Below are 18,851 nucleotides of genomic sequence, written 5' to 3'. Positions count from 1 at the left end.
CTTATTTATACTGTTAATTGTTATGTATACATTTTTCCTTTTATGCAATAATTTAATACATTTACAGAATTTTATTAGAATTTTCAATCTGTAACCCAAACCAAGCATTTACATCGTTTCGAAAATTACTTTAGACGTTGGATTCCATTCGCAACAGTGATTGAAATATTTATTATTTCTTCCGAGAACAATTATGGTACTATGTAGTTTTAAGAGCGTTTCCCAAATGTATTCTGTGTTTTTTAAAACATTTTTCAAATGTCTTTTAAAGTTAGTTAAAGTAACAAATTAGACATTTTTGGCCTCTCTTTCGGTTTTCCACAAATAATTTTTAACTAGTGGATCCTGATGAAAAAGTTATAATAAAGCAAGTTAAAAAATATTAAATTATTCCTAGATTATTAAGCGTACAATAACGTAGTAATTCAGTCCCGTGGTTCGGTCATAAACCAAAAGTTCTCCTTGTATATGCACTTCGGACCAGCTATTTTTGTGATTTGCTAATTATCGTTTAAGATTTAATAACTAAATCTAGTAGTAGATCAAAAGGGGACAAATTGTATATACAGGGTGTTTCAGGGTTAAGTGGCCAAACTGAAAATATAAATTACTTTAAAACAAGAAAAAAATTTCCTCTGAAGGTTTGTCCACACCTAAAGATTTTTACTGTTATGAATTATTTAGGTTATATAAAATAAATAAATCTTATTTATTTGTTTCAACTATTACTAATTAAACGTAAACATTAAATTCATATTAAATGTTGTTTAAAGTGATTTCCTTGAGCATTAAGACTCGGCATCTTTCTTCAACAGCAGCAGTTTCGCGCGATGTACTACGGAAATACATCGCGCGTTTCTTAACGATGTTTTCATAGGGTGGGTTCGTCACTCCCACGCCTATTTTTGTTAGTGCCACCCATTGGCCTACGGGCTCACAAATGCCCGAGGGAAGCTGTGAGTGAGTATCATGTAATTGTATGCTTGAATAAATCCGGGTAGGACAGGACCCAAACTCATAACCTTAGGGTTGGTAGACAGGCGCGTTACCACGCTGCTACTGTTGCCTCTCCATTAGCACTAGCATTACCATTGCAAAACCCGCACACAAACACCATATCGGCATATTCACCATTAGTATAAATTGAGGGCATAATGATATGAGTACTCTGCGAAAGTCTTACAAACTGATAAATGTTATAGACAGGTAAAAATGCTAATTCCTAATTTTGACCGTTTATTAATTAGTAAATTAATTGGGATTAGGTGCTGTAACAGTTGGAATCGACAAGCAGTATCCAATGTTCTCAGTTTTGAATAAGGATCTGCGATGACAGTGATATGTGGTGTTTTATTAAAGGGTACTACAGGGCAGAGAGTCATTGGTTTATGAAAGAGTTTAAAGGTAATTTGATGTAATTTGTGGTAATCCTCCAGTTTTGACATTATTCCCCGAGAGCTTTGTTGTGGGGTTCGAGAGTTAAGGATGAAACTGATGTGTCATTACTCACACATATATATATTTTAAATTTTTTATTTAGGTATTATTTTTTATTATATTTTTGAACCACTTCATTTACATATATTTTGTTACAGAAATGGACCAAGAAGTGCTTGAGTTTGTACTTAAAAAATGTGCAAAAGAATCTAGCATAAAACGCATAATCGACATGAAATTAGAATTAGCATTGCCAAAAGGAGAAAATTTCACATCAACCATCTTCAGAGCAATTATGAAGGTAGTCTTGGGCAGCGGTAGGGTTACGACCAAGAGTTACATTTTGAAGAAGGAAACTGTCGAGGAGAGGACTCACGAAACCTTGAAGGATTACATATTCACCGACACAGAAATATCGGTAAGGAATTTTGCTTTGTCATTATTTGAAACCGGATTTTTGTGGAGAAAAAAAATAATAAACCTTAAATGTTCAAAATCATGCAGTAAAAAAATCAAAATGAGAGAGAAATACTTTATTTATCTATGTTGCCTAAATACATTAGGTTGCTATCTCACTCAGCATACTTATCAATCCGTAATCGGACATATATAAATTACACATACATGGTATAATCAGAAAAAAAAAGAGTTATTGTATCTCTTTTTTTCTGATTATACCATGTATGTGGTACAATGTACAAATGCACCATTAACAAAAAATCTGAGAAGAAATAAATTGAAGTAGAAAAACTTTGAAAAATGTGATTAAATATTAATGTAATGATAAAGTAAAGTAAAAATAAAATTATATAGATAGTTATCAGACCCGTTGATTTTTTCCTTCTATTTTTATTTAAAATAGTATACTTAGGGAGTACTATAAAGTATATATAAGTTACGGTCTGAGTCAGCTGTAACTTAGATGTCAGCCGACTGAGGATGTCAGCTGATCGAACATATGTACAGAGATGTACTGAACACAATAACGCCAGTATTATACAGCAGTCCAAGCGTGTCAGATCTTATTCCTTCTTCGCTTCTTTAACATTTTGCTTTCAATGATACTTAAGTGGTTTTTTTTTGGGAGGGGGGGGGGCGATTTTTTCATCTCCTTTCATTTTGTAAAAATATGGCCAGTAACGGCATCGAGAGTGCAACAGCTCTGAACCTGGAGGGTTGGAAACAAAACCATAAGCTGCAGTCGACCAAGCTTTGTTTGCAGGGAACCCTCCACCGGAAGAAATTCAGCTATTGCCGGAAATTTCTTTTGCGCAAGTTCATGCCAGAACGCTTCAATGGATGAAGGTCCGTACGTCAACCAGGGCCAAAGGAAGGCGCTGTCGGACAGAAAATCTACTCGATAGTGAAGATGCGGTGATATTAATAACAGCGGTCGTCTGCACAGTATAGAGAAGCATCCTCAATCAGATTCAGGTGGGCAAAAAGACCCCCTGGACAGAAAAGATTAAGGATGGAGTTTGGAGGAGGACGGTGGGCCCCATAGAAGGACATAATTATGATCATCAGGGAGACAAAAAAAACAGTCTAGAGGGCGATATGTCACGCTTTAACATAACAGAAGATAAACTTAGCGAGATGTTGGAAACAATCCAGGTACAGGATCAAGGTATAGGGATGCAATTCCAATCCATGGTCCTGAAGATTCAGTTGGCAGAAGGAAGGATTTCCAAGAGAGCATTCGTTTGTGGAAATTGCTGAAGATCTCATAGAAACAAGCGCTAGAGAGATGGAGGCTAGAATGGAAGTAGAAGAGCCAGGGGGGATCCGGGTAGAATATCAACGGCCAAGAAACATGCCCAACCCTTATAGAATAAGAGAACACGGAGATGGGAGAATAGAGCTAGCAACAATGAAAATAGAAGAGCCTAGCTAAAGCCAGAAAGAATAGTCGACGGGGGGCCGCAAGTTTCACGGTTGTGGAAAGATTGGGCATTTAGTGACGCATTGCCCGCATACGAGGTGATTCGAATACGGAAATGAAGAACACATAGCCAAACAGTACCCATACATGTACTGAAGAAGATATGTGGGCTGGACGAACCAATAGAGATAGGATACTCCAGATCCAGGAATGTCAATTTAAACTAATCACCCAGGGTGGCCTTTGTGAGGTAGAGGAAGAGGTCGATAGAGTTGACAGGATGGGGATTTAGTAAGGAATACTTGTTGGTACATACTATAGGAAGTATGCCAACGGAATACAAGCAATTGTGAGATGTGACCTGCTAAGGGTGGGAGCTTAGGAAAATAATATCAAGGAAAATCAGAGAATTGAGTTGGGGGGGAGGGGGGTAAAATGTACAAATGCCATCTACAGAGAAAAACCGGGCTGTAAGGGGAATATAGAGATATTATTTTAAAGTAGACATGCTTGGGACAACCGGGAAGACGATCCATAAGATTACACTTAAACAAGAGAAGGTCACTTATGTGAAAGAGAGGGGATATGAGAGGGAGGTCATAAAAAAAAAAAAAAAACACGAAGAAAGTTAGAGATTTAATGTGAATTCTATGGTCGATTGAAGGTAGTTTACGGTAAATTACTGGGAAGCTGTATGAAAATAATATTATGAGGTACAAACGCAATGATTGGAAAATAAGAAGTATATTATCCAACGTTCGATAAAGAAAGTTTGCATGAGTATAATAACGATAATAGGATACGACTAAAAAGCTTAGCCATATCGAAAACCTTACAATCAAAAGTCACATATATACACAAATATTCACATATATACTTGGACACTGGATTTGCAAACGCGTAATCAAATCGATCACGTCTTAGATGGTAAAATAGTATAATTAATGTGAGATCCTGTCGAGGGGCAAAATGTGGTTCAGATCACGAATTATTAGTCGCAAAAATTCGATAAAAACTTTATATAAAAAGCGAAATGAAAACGGTTACCGTCCCGAAAATTTCGACCTGGAGAAATTAAAAATCCATTCAATTCTAAATCAATTCGCGCTCAAAATAAAAAATATATATTTGAAGTCTTTGAACATTTAGATGAAGGTCACGAAAGCTCAAGCCCTTAGCTCTGCATATAGGCAACTAGGAATGAACTACCATTCCCTAACTTATGAGGGACATGGCAGACTTCAGATTCAGGAGGATCAATAAAGAAGGGATCCAAGCTATGCATTCCGATCATCAGGAGAAAAAATACAAGAACACTTACTACAGTGTAAGGGTTGAAGGATCAACCCCACACAAGCCGAGCAATGGGATAAACTGCTACACAGACGGATCCCTAATGGAACAAGGATCCGGAGCAGGGATATGGAGGATGGAAAGGCCTAATCAAGGAACATCTATCTCGTTAGAAAAACACACCACACTATTCCAGGCTGAGATGTTTGCAACAATTGTCTGTGCCCAGAATTTAATAAAACAGGGCATGAGCGAAAGGCTAATTACGATTTACACGGACAGTCAGGCAGCCATTTATGCGCTGGATAACTATGTATCCCGCTCCGAATTGGTGGAGGAGTGTAAGACTAATCTGAACTCTCTCTCCTTGGCCAACAAGGTGGGGGTGAAATGAGTGCCTGGACATAAAGACATTAAAGGAATTGAGCAAGCTACCTAGCAAGGAAAGGATCTGAGTAAGTTCCTCTCACACCTAACCCCATGTGTGGGATTAATCTCAACCATGCGAAGAGGCACATCAAAAAGATTACTGAGAGCAAGGTTGGATTACTGTGGAGAAATTCCAGAGGAATAGGACAATCAGAAATGTTCCTCAAGGGGCCCTGCCAGAAAAGAAGTAACTGTCTTCTTAATATGGATTGGAGTATCTTAAGATGGGTGACAGGTCTATACACGGCACACTGTCAGCTAAATAACCACCTCTATAAAATGAAATTGATAGAGTCCCCTATCTGCAGGTTCTGCAGGAAGGATGAAGAGACAGTTTACCACATCATTTGCAGATGTGATGCAGTGGTATGAACACGATTCCTCATCTTTGGTAAGGATCGTATCTTGTACCCCACACTGTGCGAGACAGTGGATCCTTATACAGTGTTCAGACGTGCAAACGCAATTGAACTGCTTTGAGCAGAGGAGGGACGGCGTACAATAGGTCCTCAGTGGCCGCGGTGCTTCTTAGCCGGAAAAAAAAGCCACGAAGACATTGGGAAGTGGGTAGGAATCTGAGATAATATTAAGGAGATCGGTAATTTGTGGCTAGGAAAAAGAGAAATTAATAAGAATAAACCCTGGTTTGAACAGGAGAGTGTCTTAAAATGTGCGATTTTATAAAGAAAAGCCGCTAAGTTTCTCTCAATCATCATAGCGAAAATAATATTTTATATTTCTGGGCCTCAAAGAATGAGACATATAAATTTCTCAGAAATAAAAAAAATAGAATATCTTAAAAATAAAATCGAAAATAATGCAATAGAAATGCACAAAGGTATTAACCGATCGCAGAAATTCCGCTCTTTAGTGACGGAAATAAGAGATAAAAATAATAATATATTAGTTAATCCGGTTGATATATTGACTACTACGTTGCATTGAATTGCGTTAAAACTGATTTAGTAGAAGTAAGTTTGGAGGGGCATCACTGGACGGATGTATGTAGAGAGCGATTGGTGGTATCGGCTTCTAATCTTCGGTTCGTTAGGCCTTCTTATTGGTAGATTTAGGAATATTTTTTTGTTAAATGTAAATTTAAAATTAATAACCTCGAAGTTTAACAGGTTTACCTCAGGGTCCTACAACAAATGGACTATTTGGTGGAGGAATTCAGAGATACAGAAGGACCTCTTTGGTGCAAATTACTTCACTTCAGCCAGGCTCAATACACTATTATGTTGGATGACCTAACGGTGAGTATTTGGTATAAAATTTATTTTTAAGTGAACTTTATGACAAAACAAAAGTAATAATTCCATTTTTATAAAATTTTGCTAGGATTAAAACCACCAAGTTTTTAAAATTAACCTATAATTTCCATGACTCTCAACATGAGCCGAGGTGAAAAAAAGGCAGTTATTTCATCCAATTTCCGATTACTTTATTTAAAACTACGAATAATTTTTAGTCCAAGTTGGTAAGTCTGCCAGGTATAGGTCGGGGGAATAATAATGGCGGCTGCTTCAGTACATAAATAAAATTAATTTTTCATTCAGAGCACTACATCTTCAAACCTATGAGAACATCATTAGAATATGACTAAATTTGCTATAATATGAGCCCTAATAGAGCTATTTACCTTCGATAGTTACCATGATATAGCTTTGTATAAAAAATGTATTGATTTCATAAAAAATGTATCGAAAAAATCGTGAATTCATTTTGAAGAATCTATATCTCAGGATCTATAAGACGTATAGATGTCTACCAGCACTCAAATTAAAGCTAGTTAAATATACTATAAAATATTCCATAACATTTATTTTCGTAGGAGTAGTATGCATTATATTATTTGACAAAATGAATTTACAAAATGTTAATTTCTAGTTGCTGGAATAAAAATTCATTAAGTTTAAAAATTATTTTTCAGGAACCATAAAACCTACATATGACTGCAACTAATAAAAATAAAACCAATTTAACTTACTATAAAATAGTTTATGTCACACTTATTTTCGTAAGGATTGTAGTTTTTATGACATTCGCATATAATAATTACTTTTGGGCATGAAATTTTGTCTGAACTACTATAAATCAATTTATATGGGCAAATACCAAAAAACTAACACTCCTAAGAAGATAAACTACTTTATAGTATATTATACTAGCTTTAATTTGAGTGCTAATAGACATCTGTTTCTAGACTGGTTTTTGAAAGATTATTTCTCAAAATAAATTCACTAACATTTGATTTTTCTGTACATTCTTTATGGAATGTTGCTTTTTAAAAAGCAACATTAAGGGAACAATTGATTTTAATTGCTCGAGCAGTGCTCATATTTTAGCAAATTTACTCTTCTTTAAATTACGTTCTCTTTGATTGTCTATTGTTGTTAGTAGTTTTAAAGATATCGAGTTTAGAATGAAAAATTAATTATTTTGGACGTGTTGAAACAACCGCCATTTTCTATACCCACTACCTATACTTGGTAGATTCATCAATTTTCAATAGTAATTATACATAGTTTTCATTAAAGTAATTAGAAATTGGGCTGTAATATCTCCTTTTTTTCTCCTCATGGGCTCTTGTGATGCACAGAAATCTCATATCTTTCTCACCTGGTGCTTGGCCTAGTACATGGAGAGATAGGATTTTGGAGCTCAAAGTGCACTGTTTATAAATATATCGAATTTATAAAGTCAATATTTTTAAACGAATTTGGATAATAGTTTTAACCTAATTATAATGAAAACCTTTTGCTTATCAGAAATACTAAATGATATATTAGCATGAAGTTCGAAGTATGGGTTTGTTAATAGGGTTATAGCAGTATTCCATTAAGTAAAACAAGTCAAATCTCTGTTTCGTATGTGGCAGAGGAGTTTATAACACTTTTCCTCAGCACAGTCTAGTCTTATTTGATTCTATACTGGCGAAGGATCATGTGGGGCCTCTATGCCTATTTATCCTAGGCCCTCTGGATGCAGGAATCACTTTCATGGGTAGCCTCTTGCTCATTCTGTACGAGAGGGATAGAAAGCGGTTACCCGTTCAACTTCAGATGACCACGGGTCATTACTCATCGAAGATCTTCAAGATTAAAATAAATAAATAATCTGAACTCCTGCTACCCAACAAGGTTTTTTTTTTTTTAATAACGGTCATTCTTCGTCAGGGCTCAAAAAACAAACAAACACTCAAATGAGGTAACAGTAAGTAAATGATAACAAAAATAAAATTTAACTAATTTTTGGCTAATTATGATAATATCTATAAAAATGAAATTTTAAAATATTGGGACTCGGCCTTACCCTACTCCAGGTATCCCGAATGTATGTTAACTTTTTTTCTAAATTAGCATGGAAAAGGTGGGTTGAAATGTGAGACTCTCCCTATTAATGAGCACATATGTTTTCGAAAGACCAGAACAAAATCCCTGAGGGGCAAATGAGTTAGTGTGTTAATTTAATGAAAATGATTATAATGTTAAACATAATAGATATCAGACAGAGCATTGGGTGGTCTCATATATTAAGATATTGGCTTATCTGTGTGACATCTTCGCCGCCGTGGTCACATCTTCTAGCCGTCCAGGTTGAACGGTAGGCGAGATTGGTGAAGATTATGTATTTCGCTTCAGTGTCAGAAAAACGTCCCTATCTCGGAGGGTCCTAGCTTGCATGCTGCATTGGTATTTTTGGGCGACATCACAGTCCTCTTCCAGGTCTTCCGGTGCACGTGGCAAGGGAGGCATCAGAAAATGAGACCCCAAACCACGACTGAATATTAAATCCAGAAATTGGCGCAAAATTCGGATCATGTAAATCCTAAAACTTAAAGCATTTTTCTTTATTAAGCCTTACCAAGTGTAATTTGCATTACTTTATATACAAATTTAAAATACATCAATTCAAATCATTATTTTGCCAGCAATCTAACTATGTTCCACTAAAATATATTAACAGGATTAAATATCTTAATATTTTAATTTTTTTTTTTTAGTCACGTACACGTGACTTATTGTTTCGGGAACCGAAAATCTAAATTGGGGGTCTCCCATAATGTAGGAGCTACTAGCGCCCCATGTGGCTAACAACAAAATCTTACATCCTCTAGCCCTCTGTGAGGGAAGAAGAAGAAACTGTTGCATGAGAGAGCCATCTTCTTTTTCTGCCAGCAGTAATTTTCTTTCTTCATTTCGTAATTGGAAAAAATGAGTTATTAGAGAAACTGAGAAGTACCTCCCGGAACAGAGAAGGTGAGAGAAAATCGAGGAATGAGGAAAGGATAATTGAAGCATGGAGTAAGTCCACAACAGTCAATATAGTTCACAACATCTACCATCATCAATGGTAAGTATGCCTACAGTTTTTCTAGACCCATGAACAAAATGAATTAACTCTTTCTAATAATAAATATTTAGTTTCGGTTACTCTCTACACGAACTGTAACTTATACAATAGATTTCTCTTTCAGCTAATAATGTTTTATTTTCATTAGAATATACAATACAGTCCACTAAAATTCAACCAGCCAATCAAAAGTGAAGGTGTGCCTGGTGAACTTCATACAGTTATTGTTCATAATTTCACCAATATTTTCTAATTTTACAGGCTTCAGGATTCAGCAATGTCAAACGCACCCAGCTACAGGATTTAGATCACGCAAGGTTAGCATTGAGGAGCCTTGGGAGGTTCCACGCAATGGCTAAGGTCTTAGAAGAGAGAGGACTCATTTCCAAGGATGATTACAAACCTTGGCCCTTCCTCTACGACCAGGCATTTTACAGGGCTATGGTTTTTGGTGGAGTGAAGGCGCTGGCAAAGGGAATGAGAGCCACTTGGGGAGAGGAATGGTAAGTATATGCGAAATACATGCTAGCAGTTCGTAGGGGAACAATCTGCGACTGAGTAGAACCTTGCCTTTTTCAAATTTGTTTTTGTTTTCAAATCATAGAGAAGATGGTCGGGGGTGCGGTCAAAAGAAAACAAAAAAGAGTAAACAACTATTTATTTGCCGACGTTTCGGCCTCGACCCCACTTTGCAGATCTTCATCACGGCTAAGAAGGTACAAGAACAATTGAAAATATTTCGACATTGTAGGATAATCAGATACAAAAAGGTATATTAAGGTAGGCTTAAAATTATGTGAATATAAGCGAAATGAAAATTATATACAAATGAAAAAAAGAAGAAATAAAAATATTTGTTATATAAAATAGACAATGATAAGAATATAAAAAAAAAAATGCAAACTATTAGGTTAAAATGAGCTGGAGACGTAATAATAAGTAAAAATTAAAACGCAGATATGAGAAACTTAAACACACTAAAAGATGGAAAATAAAGAAGTTGAGATTAAATAAAGGTCGAGAAGGAATAAATAAAAATTAAAAGAAGATAAAATAATAATAAAAAAATAAAGAACAAATAATGACCACCCACCTGTTCCAGTTGAGAGATTTCGAAACAGTGAAAAAAAATGGGAAGTATACAGAGTGGAGGGAAGGCCACCGTTAAACGGTTTTATTTAAATTACGCAAAATACAAGAAAGAGGTATAAAAATATTATAATAATTAGAACTTAGTCATTGTTGTAACGGCTTTTTTTAATTCTGAGTTTGGCCGTCATTAGCGCAGTATCCATTAGGCGTTTGATTTTCCAGCGAACAGGTTCGTTTTTATTCTTTTTTTGTTTCCTTCCTCTTTCTATAATTTACTCTTACCCCTTATTTTCTCCACTTTTAACCATTTTCCTTACCCGCGTTATAAGTTTTGTTCACTATACTTATAATTTGCCTCTTTATCATCTATTATTGTTACATATATTTTCTTCCTCTCAATTTTCATTTTTTTTTCATATTTAAATTTTTAAATTAATAATGACTAATATGTTCATACTTCTTTGCATTATATAACTTCATTTTTATTTCATTTCCTTAATTATGTTATTTTACCCACTTTTTCAATTACCTATGTATACATTTTATTTTCCGCTTCTCTCATCACTTTATTTTATTAATTCTATTTTGTAAAATTATTCTGTTTATACTTTCTTTTTTCTTTTTTTTATTTTTCTATACTTACTGTGGTTGTTATCTTGTTCTGTTTTTAGCCCTGAAGAAGGCTAGAAACTCTAGCCGAAACGTTGGCACATTAAAAATAGGTTAATCCAACTTATTTGTGTTTTTCATTGACGCACCCCCAACCATCTTCTCCTCGTTCATCATCCACGGTCAACTATCTCCCATAATTATAATAATTATAAATATAAGAATTATCTAATTTAGGTAAACTAAATATAAATTAAATGATAGAATAGGCAACTAATAATATATACCGATAGAAATAATAATAATATTACTTTTATATTAATAATTAAATATTATTACTTTATATATCATGAATTATATTACAGCAGACTGATCTACATGGCTATAATAAGTCCTATCTGGATATACTGAGTTGAGCTTTGTGGCTTCACTAATCTTATTATCCAACTATGTCAAGATTTTTAGTTTTGTTTCTATCTTTTTAGTCCTGATGAAGTTAAAAAAAGTGGGGGGCACCTTCTGTATAATTTTAAATGATACTTTCAATAATTTAATATATTAAGCATATGCGTATATATAACTTATGTGTAGTTGGGTGGAAAAAAAAAAAAAAAGGCACTGAAATGACTCTCTGGCGGGGGAGTTACAGTCAGTTGTACTGAAGGGGGCCATATCAGCTGATCGAGCAGTTTAATTTCCCCTACTCCAATCCTTAGAGAAGAAGAGAGTTCAGGACACGCAAAATCACGAACTGGCATTCGGCTAGAGGACTGCAAGTGTCATACATGCGGCAAAGTTGGACACCTAGGCACTGTTTCATAATAAAGTACAAACTAATACTATTAGTCTTGTAGATTTATCTTAATTCAATTACACAGACCTGTACAATAGTAACTTGTACTTTAGTATTTTTAATTCCTATAATATCTCTAATAGTCATCCTTATCATGAAAAAATAAGTATTAGTATTATTACTACACTAGTACTATGAACTAATACTATTAGCTTTCATTATGAAACAGGGCCCTGGTGGCACAGTGTCCCTGAACTCGGTGTTTCGAGTGTGGAAACAAGGGAGAACGCCAGGGAAGAAACGAATCCGCAAGTGAGTCCATAGAATCATCAGAGGCCTCAGAGACGGAGGTAGAAGGAAGGGGCCAGGATGAGGACTGATGAGCAGGAGATTGTGATGGCGGACCGTGGATGAAGGAAGGAGATTTGAGGTGCGTACTGGCAGAAAGGCGACCGCACATTGGTAAGCAACAAGGGAACGGCGTTCTGCATATCATTGGAGTAAAAGGAGTCAGATGACTCGTGGACACTGGAAGCTCTAACGCCATCCCAAACCGGGAAGCGCTAGAGAAGCTGGATGTAAGAAGGATGGTGCTCCAAGTCCAGGCATGCCAATGCCACTTAGTTACCCTGGGTGGTCTTGTAGCGTGGAAGGAGAAGCAGAGATAGGGTTGTGTAAGTAGGGAATAAAAGGGGATAGTTTGATAGTCCATGAGGTAGAGAAGATGCTCCAAGAATACTAAGTGATTATAGGGTGTGATTTGTTGGGAAAGGTAAGCGAAAGAATAAGGAATACAGTAGATAATTGGAATATTTGTATGGAAGGGAAAAGATTCGGCTAACAACACATTGAAGGGGGTACAGGAGTAAGAGTATGGGCAATTAAACAAGGAAAGAAGCTGGAGGAAATAATGAATTGTGTTTGTTTTCATGTTATTATATTGTATAGTATTAATTTGTGAGGATTGTTCGTAACCTGGTTGGGAGGGGGGGGAGTTACATTCTGAGTCAGCTGTTATTTCGATGTCAGCTGACTGAGAAGATCAGCTGTTCGAATGTATATAAAGAGATGCACCAAAAACAAATTAAAAAAAAATATATTAATTCATTTTAAAGGATAAAAAGAAATATAACGAGATAATAGTGAAGAAGCAATACTAACTCACGCTATATATGGCCCCCGCATTTTATTTTTTGGTATTATTATTTATATAGAATAAGTGTAACTTCTTAACCGATGTTCTTCAACTCAAGAAAAAAAAATATGCGAAAAATTAATCTGGTTAGTTCTTGCAATGGCCAGATGCTCCGCTTATGTAGAATGTTTTCGGGTGAGAGTACTTGGCTCAGATCTCGAAGAGCCAAGCTTAGTAAAGCTCAGTTCTACCCCTCATGAAGATAGAGTGGGCTCGGGGATCTTCTGGTCGAGAGTGAAAATATTCCACATAATAGTGTAAATGTGATTATTACTTATTTTATTAATATTATTTTTTTATTGTTATAATACCACAAACTTTCACTTATTTTATTTATCCTTGTTCATAATCATTATTAATACAACTTTAATAAATTATTTCAGATTATATATAATAGTTTCAAGACTGGCACAATTCTTCTTTGTTAATAATAAAAGCTTTTTAGAAATTTTATAAAAGTATAAATCAATTACAGGTCTGAAACTGCTAATCTGCTGGGTAAAATAACTTTCGAAGAGTTTGTAAAAAGAATGAAAAACTGTGTCAACTTTGGTGAAGACACTTTCAGATGCCTAAACCATGGTGACCTTTGGAACAACAACATGATGTTCAAACATAATTGGGAAGGAAAGCCCATTGAACTAAGGTAATGGGTGAATTTAGTGTTATGTGTCAATTTAAAAGTAAACAAAAATTTTAAAAAAAACCTATTTATTAGTGCCAACGTTTCGGCCAGAATTCCAAGCTTTCATCAGGGCTAAGAACAAAAGACAAGATAGCAAACAATGAATATAGGGACATCCAGAATAACATAATGGCTGTTTCATATAAATTAGGGTGTATATTTACAGGCATGTTTGCTTAGAAAATAAATAACGTTATAGATACTTCAATAGTGTCAATAGACACGAGTAGTTCAAGTATTATAAGAAGATAAAGGCACTTTGAGAAGAGTAACATCAAAATTAAGTAAGAGGAAAGAACAAATAATAAAATATATTTGAAAATATTGTTAGTAAATACATGTACGAAATGAAAATTAATTAAAATAAAGTTATAAAAGAAATGGGAAATAAAACGTATATATATAGGTAATTAAATATGTAAGTAAGATAACAGGATTAAGGAAATAAAAGGAGAGACGCTTCTAACTTCAAGGACTCCGGTTCAAATCCGGCTGCCCAGAAAATTTTTTTTCTGTTACGTACCAGTGAATCAACCCTGTAGGTTCTAGAGTCCTCCTGGGGTCCATCCAACCTCATAAATTGGGTACCCTTAATTAGTTAAAAACCTGGCGGTCGAGCGTGATTCTGACCAAATCAGCTCTTTGCACAACCGTTTGTCTAGTGACAGTACTTCCTCACAAAGTACTGATCCCCTGACCTTTCATTGGTTGTACTGATTTTATTTTTTTTAATTACTTATTTAATGTAATTTACAACTGTACAAAGTAATACAACAGGTAAATATGTAGTATGTTTCATACACACTTAAAGATGAAAGATTAAGAATTAATAGGTTAGGATGGTTAAGGAGTTTGAAATGAAAAGACGCATATCTGTTTTGGGTCAGATCTGCTACGAATGGAATATTAAGGTCTTTGCGAATGAGTTTATTGTGACGTAATAAGGAGCATCAAGGATTTTACGTAGGATTTTGGATTGTAACGATTGGATGCGGGAAGAATTTGATGGTTTGGTGGAGCCCCAGAGCTCAATTCCATATGTCCAAATTGGTCTGATTATTGTAGTGTATACTAATTTTTTGTAGTGAATGGGAAGTTTAGAGCGTTTGTCAAGTAAGTGTTGTAGCAATCGGAATCTACGAGCAGTTTCTTGTCGTTTCAGTCTTGTGTGTGGATTCCAAGTAAGTCTCATGTCAAGATGGAGTCCTAAGTATCGAATCTGTTCAACAGGCATTAGTAGTGTATTTAGAAAGGATACTGTAAGACAGGAGGGCAGAGGTTTACGACGGAGAGAAAAGGTGGGATTTGTCAGGATTTATTTTGATTCTCCAGTTTTTACACCATTCTTCAATAGATGTTATGTGTGTCTGTAGTGTTTGTGATGCATTAGTTGGGTCATTGTTTACAGAAAGTATACATGTGTCATCAGCGTACAATCGGTACAATCTGGGATCAGAGCCTTAATACTTGGAGGAGAAGAAGTAACACTGAGCTCCTTGCCGAGACTGGTCAGTCAATATCTCATGATATGAAGGCAAGGAGTTTTAGATGGATGGGACATGTGGCTCGAAGCAAGCCATTAGGGCGCCTCTAAACAACAATGAATGCTAGTATAGTTGACATGAGATCTGGAAAGGAAAGGAGTAGTCCAAGATAGGCAGGCGTGGAGAAGGCTGAATGAATATTTAATTTATTAATAATAATTTATTGTTAAATTTATGAAAACATTTTTTCCTCCCTGTTTTTTATTCCTTTATATATTTTTAAATAATTCTTTCTAACCCTTTATATTTTCCTTTTTTAAATTTTACATAATGATGTTCGTCACAGACTGGGACCCCAACCATATTCTCCTCATTATATCTTACCATTGATAGGATTATTAAAACAATACAATACTTTTGATCATTTGACAAAAAAAGGAGAATATTTGTAAAAATAATGATTTTTTCAATTTTAGATTTGTAGACTTCCAGCTTCCTCACTACAACAGCCCATGTTTAGACGTGATCTACTACATATACACATGCATCAAACCACACTTACGTCGCCAAAATTATAAGAGTCTCATTAAATTCTACCACGACTCCCTGACCAGTTCTCTGGACAGGTTTGGTTTCCAAGGGTCCAAGCCCAGCCTGAATGAAATCGAAGAAAACATGGAGCGCCTGTCTTTTTTTATATTGGCATACTTCGCTGGTAGCCATGCGATAGATACTGCTAAAACTGATGACGCCATTGATATGAAGAAAATATTCGAATCGAGAGGTGAAGAAGGATTCAATATTAGAATATATAGTGAAGCGGAACTAAAAGAAAGTATGGCAGAAGATCTTAAAATGTTTGTGAAGAAGATACAAGAAAAAATTTAATTATGTTCATAAGATTTATTTTAAGTACCGTTTTAATATTTTTTTTTCTCTCTTCCAATTTTTTAGTGTTTTATTTAATAATAAATAGATAAGAAAATTTAGGGAGTCCAAAAGTCTAATGTTCATAACTCCATTACTGCCTACACACCTTCCTCAACTGACAATCCTCAAATTCCAAATCCGTAAGATGAGCATTAACACAAACTTAAGACCTGCCACCTTCCCTCCGAACTTTATCCAAGCGTTGACTGCTAATAATATCGCTCATTAATTTCTTCCTTTGCACTCGATTGTCCCCTCTGATGGGACAACGTAAGTCAAGACAGTTCCATTAATTCTCTTTTCACTATTTAGTAACAGTGTTCAATAACATAATGGCTCAATTTTATATAAATTAGGGTGTACATTTACAGGAATGTTAGATTTTTATTATGTTTAGGAGCATGTAAATGTATAAAGTGTGTCACATCGTTTCCTAGTTAAACCTGTATAAAATCGGTAATAGTGGATCAATTAAAATATTTTTTGACGTAAGTGTAGACGTGAGAGGAGCTGGAGAAATCGACTATGAATTTTGGAAGAAATCGGACGAGGCAAAGGATTTTTATAAGAAAATATATTTTCGCAATTACAGGTAAATCAGGGATGTTATAACTTTGCGATCTCCGGCGTGATTAAGTGATAGTGCCCCACCAGGCCTAGATCCACTTACAGTTACTTTGCATCTCCTCTCACTTCATTCGGCTTGTCTGTAGCTCATCGATTACTACGTATATATTACGAGAAAATATTTTCATAACTGTATTATATGAAATATATCTTCTATACCATCATGGCAACTAGAAAAATTCAAATTATTAATAGATAAAATATCAGGTCTAGAAATGATACAAGACGACAATAGGAATGACCAAGAAGTAGAAATAAGATACATAAAATTAAAAACTTAGTGAATTTACAATGGACATTTAAAATTTTAGTGAAAGAGAGAAAAATCTAATCCGAAAGCGAAATTTAATAATATTTGGCTTAGACAGGGAAAATATTTCTATAAAACGAATAACATGATCATGGAAGTACTAAAATATGTTATACCAAAATTTCGACCATATGACGTAACAGAAATATGAAAAATCAACCCTAAAATGGTATAAAAATAAAAATAGCCCGGTAATGGTTACACTAAACTCATTATTATGAAAAACAAATTTCAATTGGCGAAGTCAATCGGACAACTTTTAAACCTATTGAACTACTAAAATATTAAAATAAAAAATGATATGCTGAAGTCTGTAAGAAATAACAATAATCATGCTCTTAATGACATCAAATGGGATATTATAGGGCTGGTGGAGGTTAGAAAAAATTTTCATGTTCACAGTTTCTCAAAATGGAATTTATGGCATTGGATCTTTAATTTCAGAAAAATTGAAAAACATAATAATAGAATTTAAATAAATTAGCTATATAATAGCCGTTATAATATTACAAATAACTTCTAATCAACATCTAACTATTGTACTAATATATACCCCTACAATGGAAGAGTCAGCAGAAGCAAAGGAAAATATTTATGAAGAATTTCGTTAATAAAATCCACATTAAATTGAATTGGGAAATATCATGAAAACTACTAGTCCTACGAAGAAAAACGTCATAAACTACTTTATAGCACATTTAACTAGCTTTAATTTGAGTGCTGCCGTTCTCCGTTCCACATATTTCCCTGACCCATGGAAATATCTATAGTCAAAATGATACCCAAACCCCATAAGCCAGCAGAATACCCATCCTCCTACCGTCCTATCTCTCTATTACCTATCATGGCTGTCTCAGAAATATTGAAACTGCTTTGCTAGGGCTCATATTTTAGCAAATTTATTTAATTATGTCCTTTAGGTTTTCTAGTGTTGCAAATTGTTTCAAAGATATGGAGATTCGAATGAAAAATTAATTTTTTTAATGTTTTGAAGCAGCTATTTTTTATTCCACCTAATTATATCTGGCTTACTAATAGATGTTGACTGGTAACTATCCATAGGTCTCATTAAAGTAATAAAAAATTAGGGTGAAATAACAGATTTTTTTTATCCCCTTGGGCTCTTGTACTATAAGGACAACCAAAATTATTATAATAAATAAATCGCTCAGAGCGGAGCATTAACAGCTAAGTATTTCATTTTTTCTTTGAAGCAGAAAAGCCCTGAGAATGTGGCACTGGTACAAGAAGTGAAGCCGGTGCTTGAGTTACTAATGGTTGGGTCAATTGTGGCCTGGAGGGCTTCGTTAGAGTTGACAGTAAGGATGCGACATCGATAAAAAACATCGATGTATTTATAGTATGTATTGTGAGTAACGATATTATAAAACATCGATGTTTTTTCGGTAATGTATTGTAAGCAACGATATTTTAAAAACATCGATGTTTTTTTTAGTCGATGTCGGATTCTTTGTTTAAAAAAATATCAGACAGGCCGTAGAATACGGGATCGTTGGAACAGACCTTATGTTTCTGAAATAGTTGTTCAAAAACATCGATGTTTTTTGGGTAATGTATTGTAAGTAACGATATATTAAAACATCGATGTTTTTTGTAGTCGATATAGGATTCTTAATTTCAAAAAAATATCTGACAGGCCGTAGAATACGGGATCGTTGGAACAGACCTTATGTTTCTGAAATAGTTGTTCAAAAACATCGATGTATTT

The 18,851-nt window shown here is 34.7% G+C and overlaps 1 protein-coding gene across 1 annotated transcript; it reads left to right on the top strand.

Moving 5' to 3' along the window:
* The first annotated feature begins 852 nt into the window (after positions 1 to 852).
* Positions 853 to 16,244, top strand: LOC106686166 (uncharacterized). Its single transcript, XM_014429332.3, has 5 exons — positions 853 to 1,855; positions 6,169 to 6,297; positions 9,659 to 9,900; positions 13,562 to 13,732; positions 15,732 to 16,244. Exons 1-5 carry the CDS (start codon positions 1,598 to 1,600, stop codon positions 16,141 to 16,143), a joined length of 1,212 nt encoding a protein of 403 aa, XP_014284818.1. The 5' UTR covers positions 853 to 1,597; the 3' UTR covers positions 16,144 to 16,244.
* Positions 16,245 to 18,851: the final 2,607 nt, after the last annotated feature.

Source organism: Halyomorpha halys, unplaced genomic scaffold, assembly GCF_000696795.3.
Source record: "Halyomorpha halys isolate HHAL.00 unplaced genomic scaffold, Hhal_1.1 Scaffold786.1, whole genome shotgun sequence".
Taxonomy (NCBI): domain Eukaryota; kingdom Metazoa; phylum Arthropoda; class Insecta; order Hemiptera; family Pentatomidae; genus Halyomorpha; species Halyomorpha halys.
Note: the sequence above shows the minus strand (reverse complement) of the source record. Positions and strands in the feature narration are given on the sequence as shown.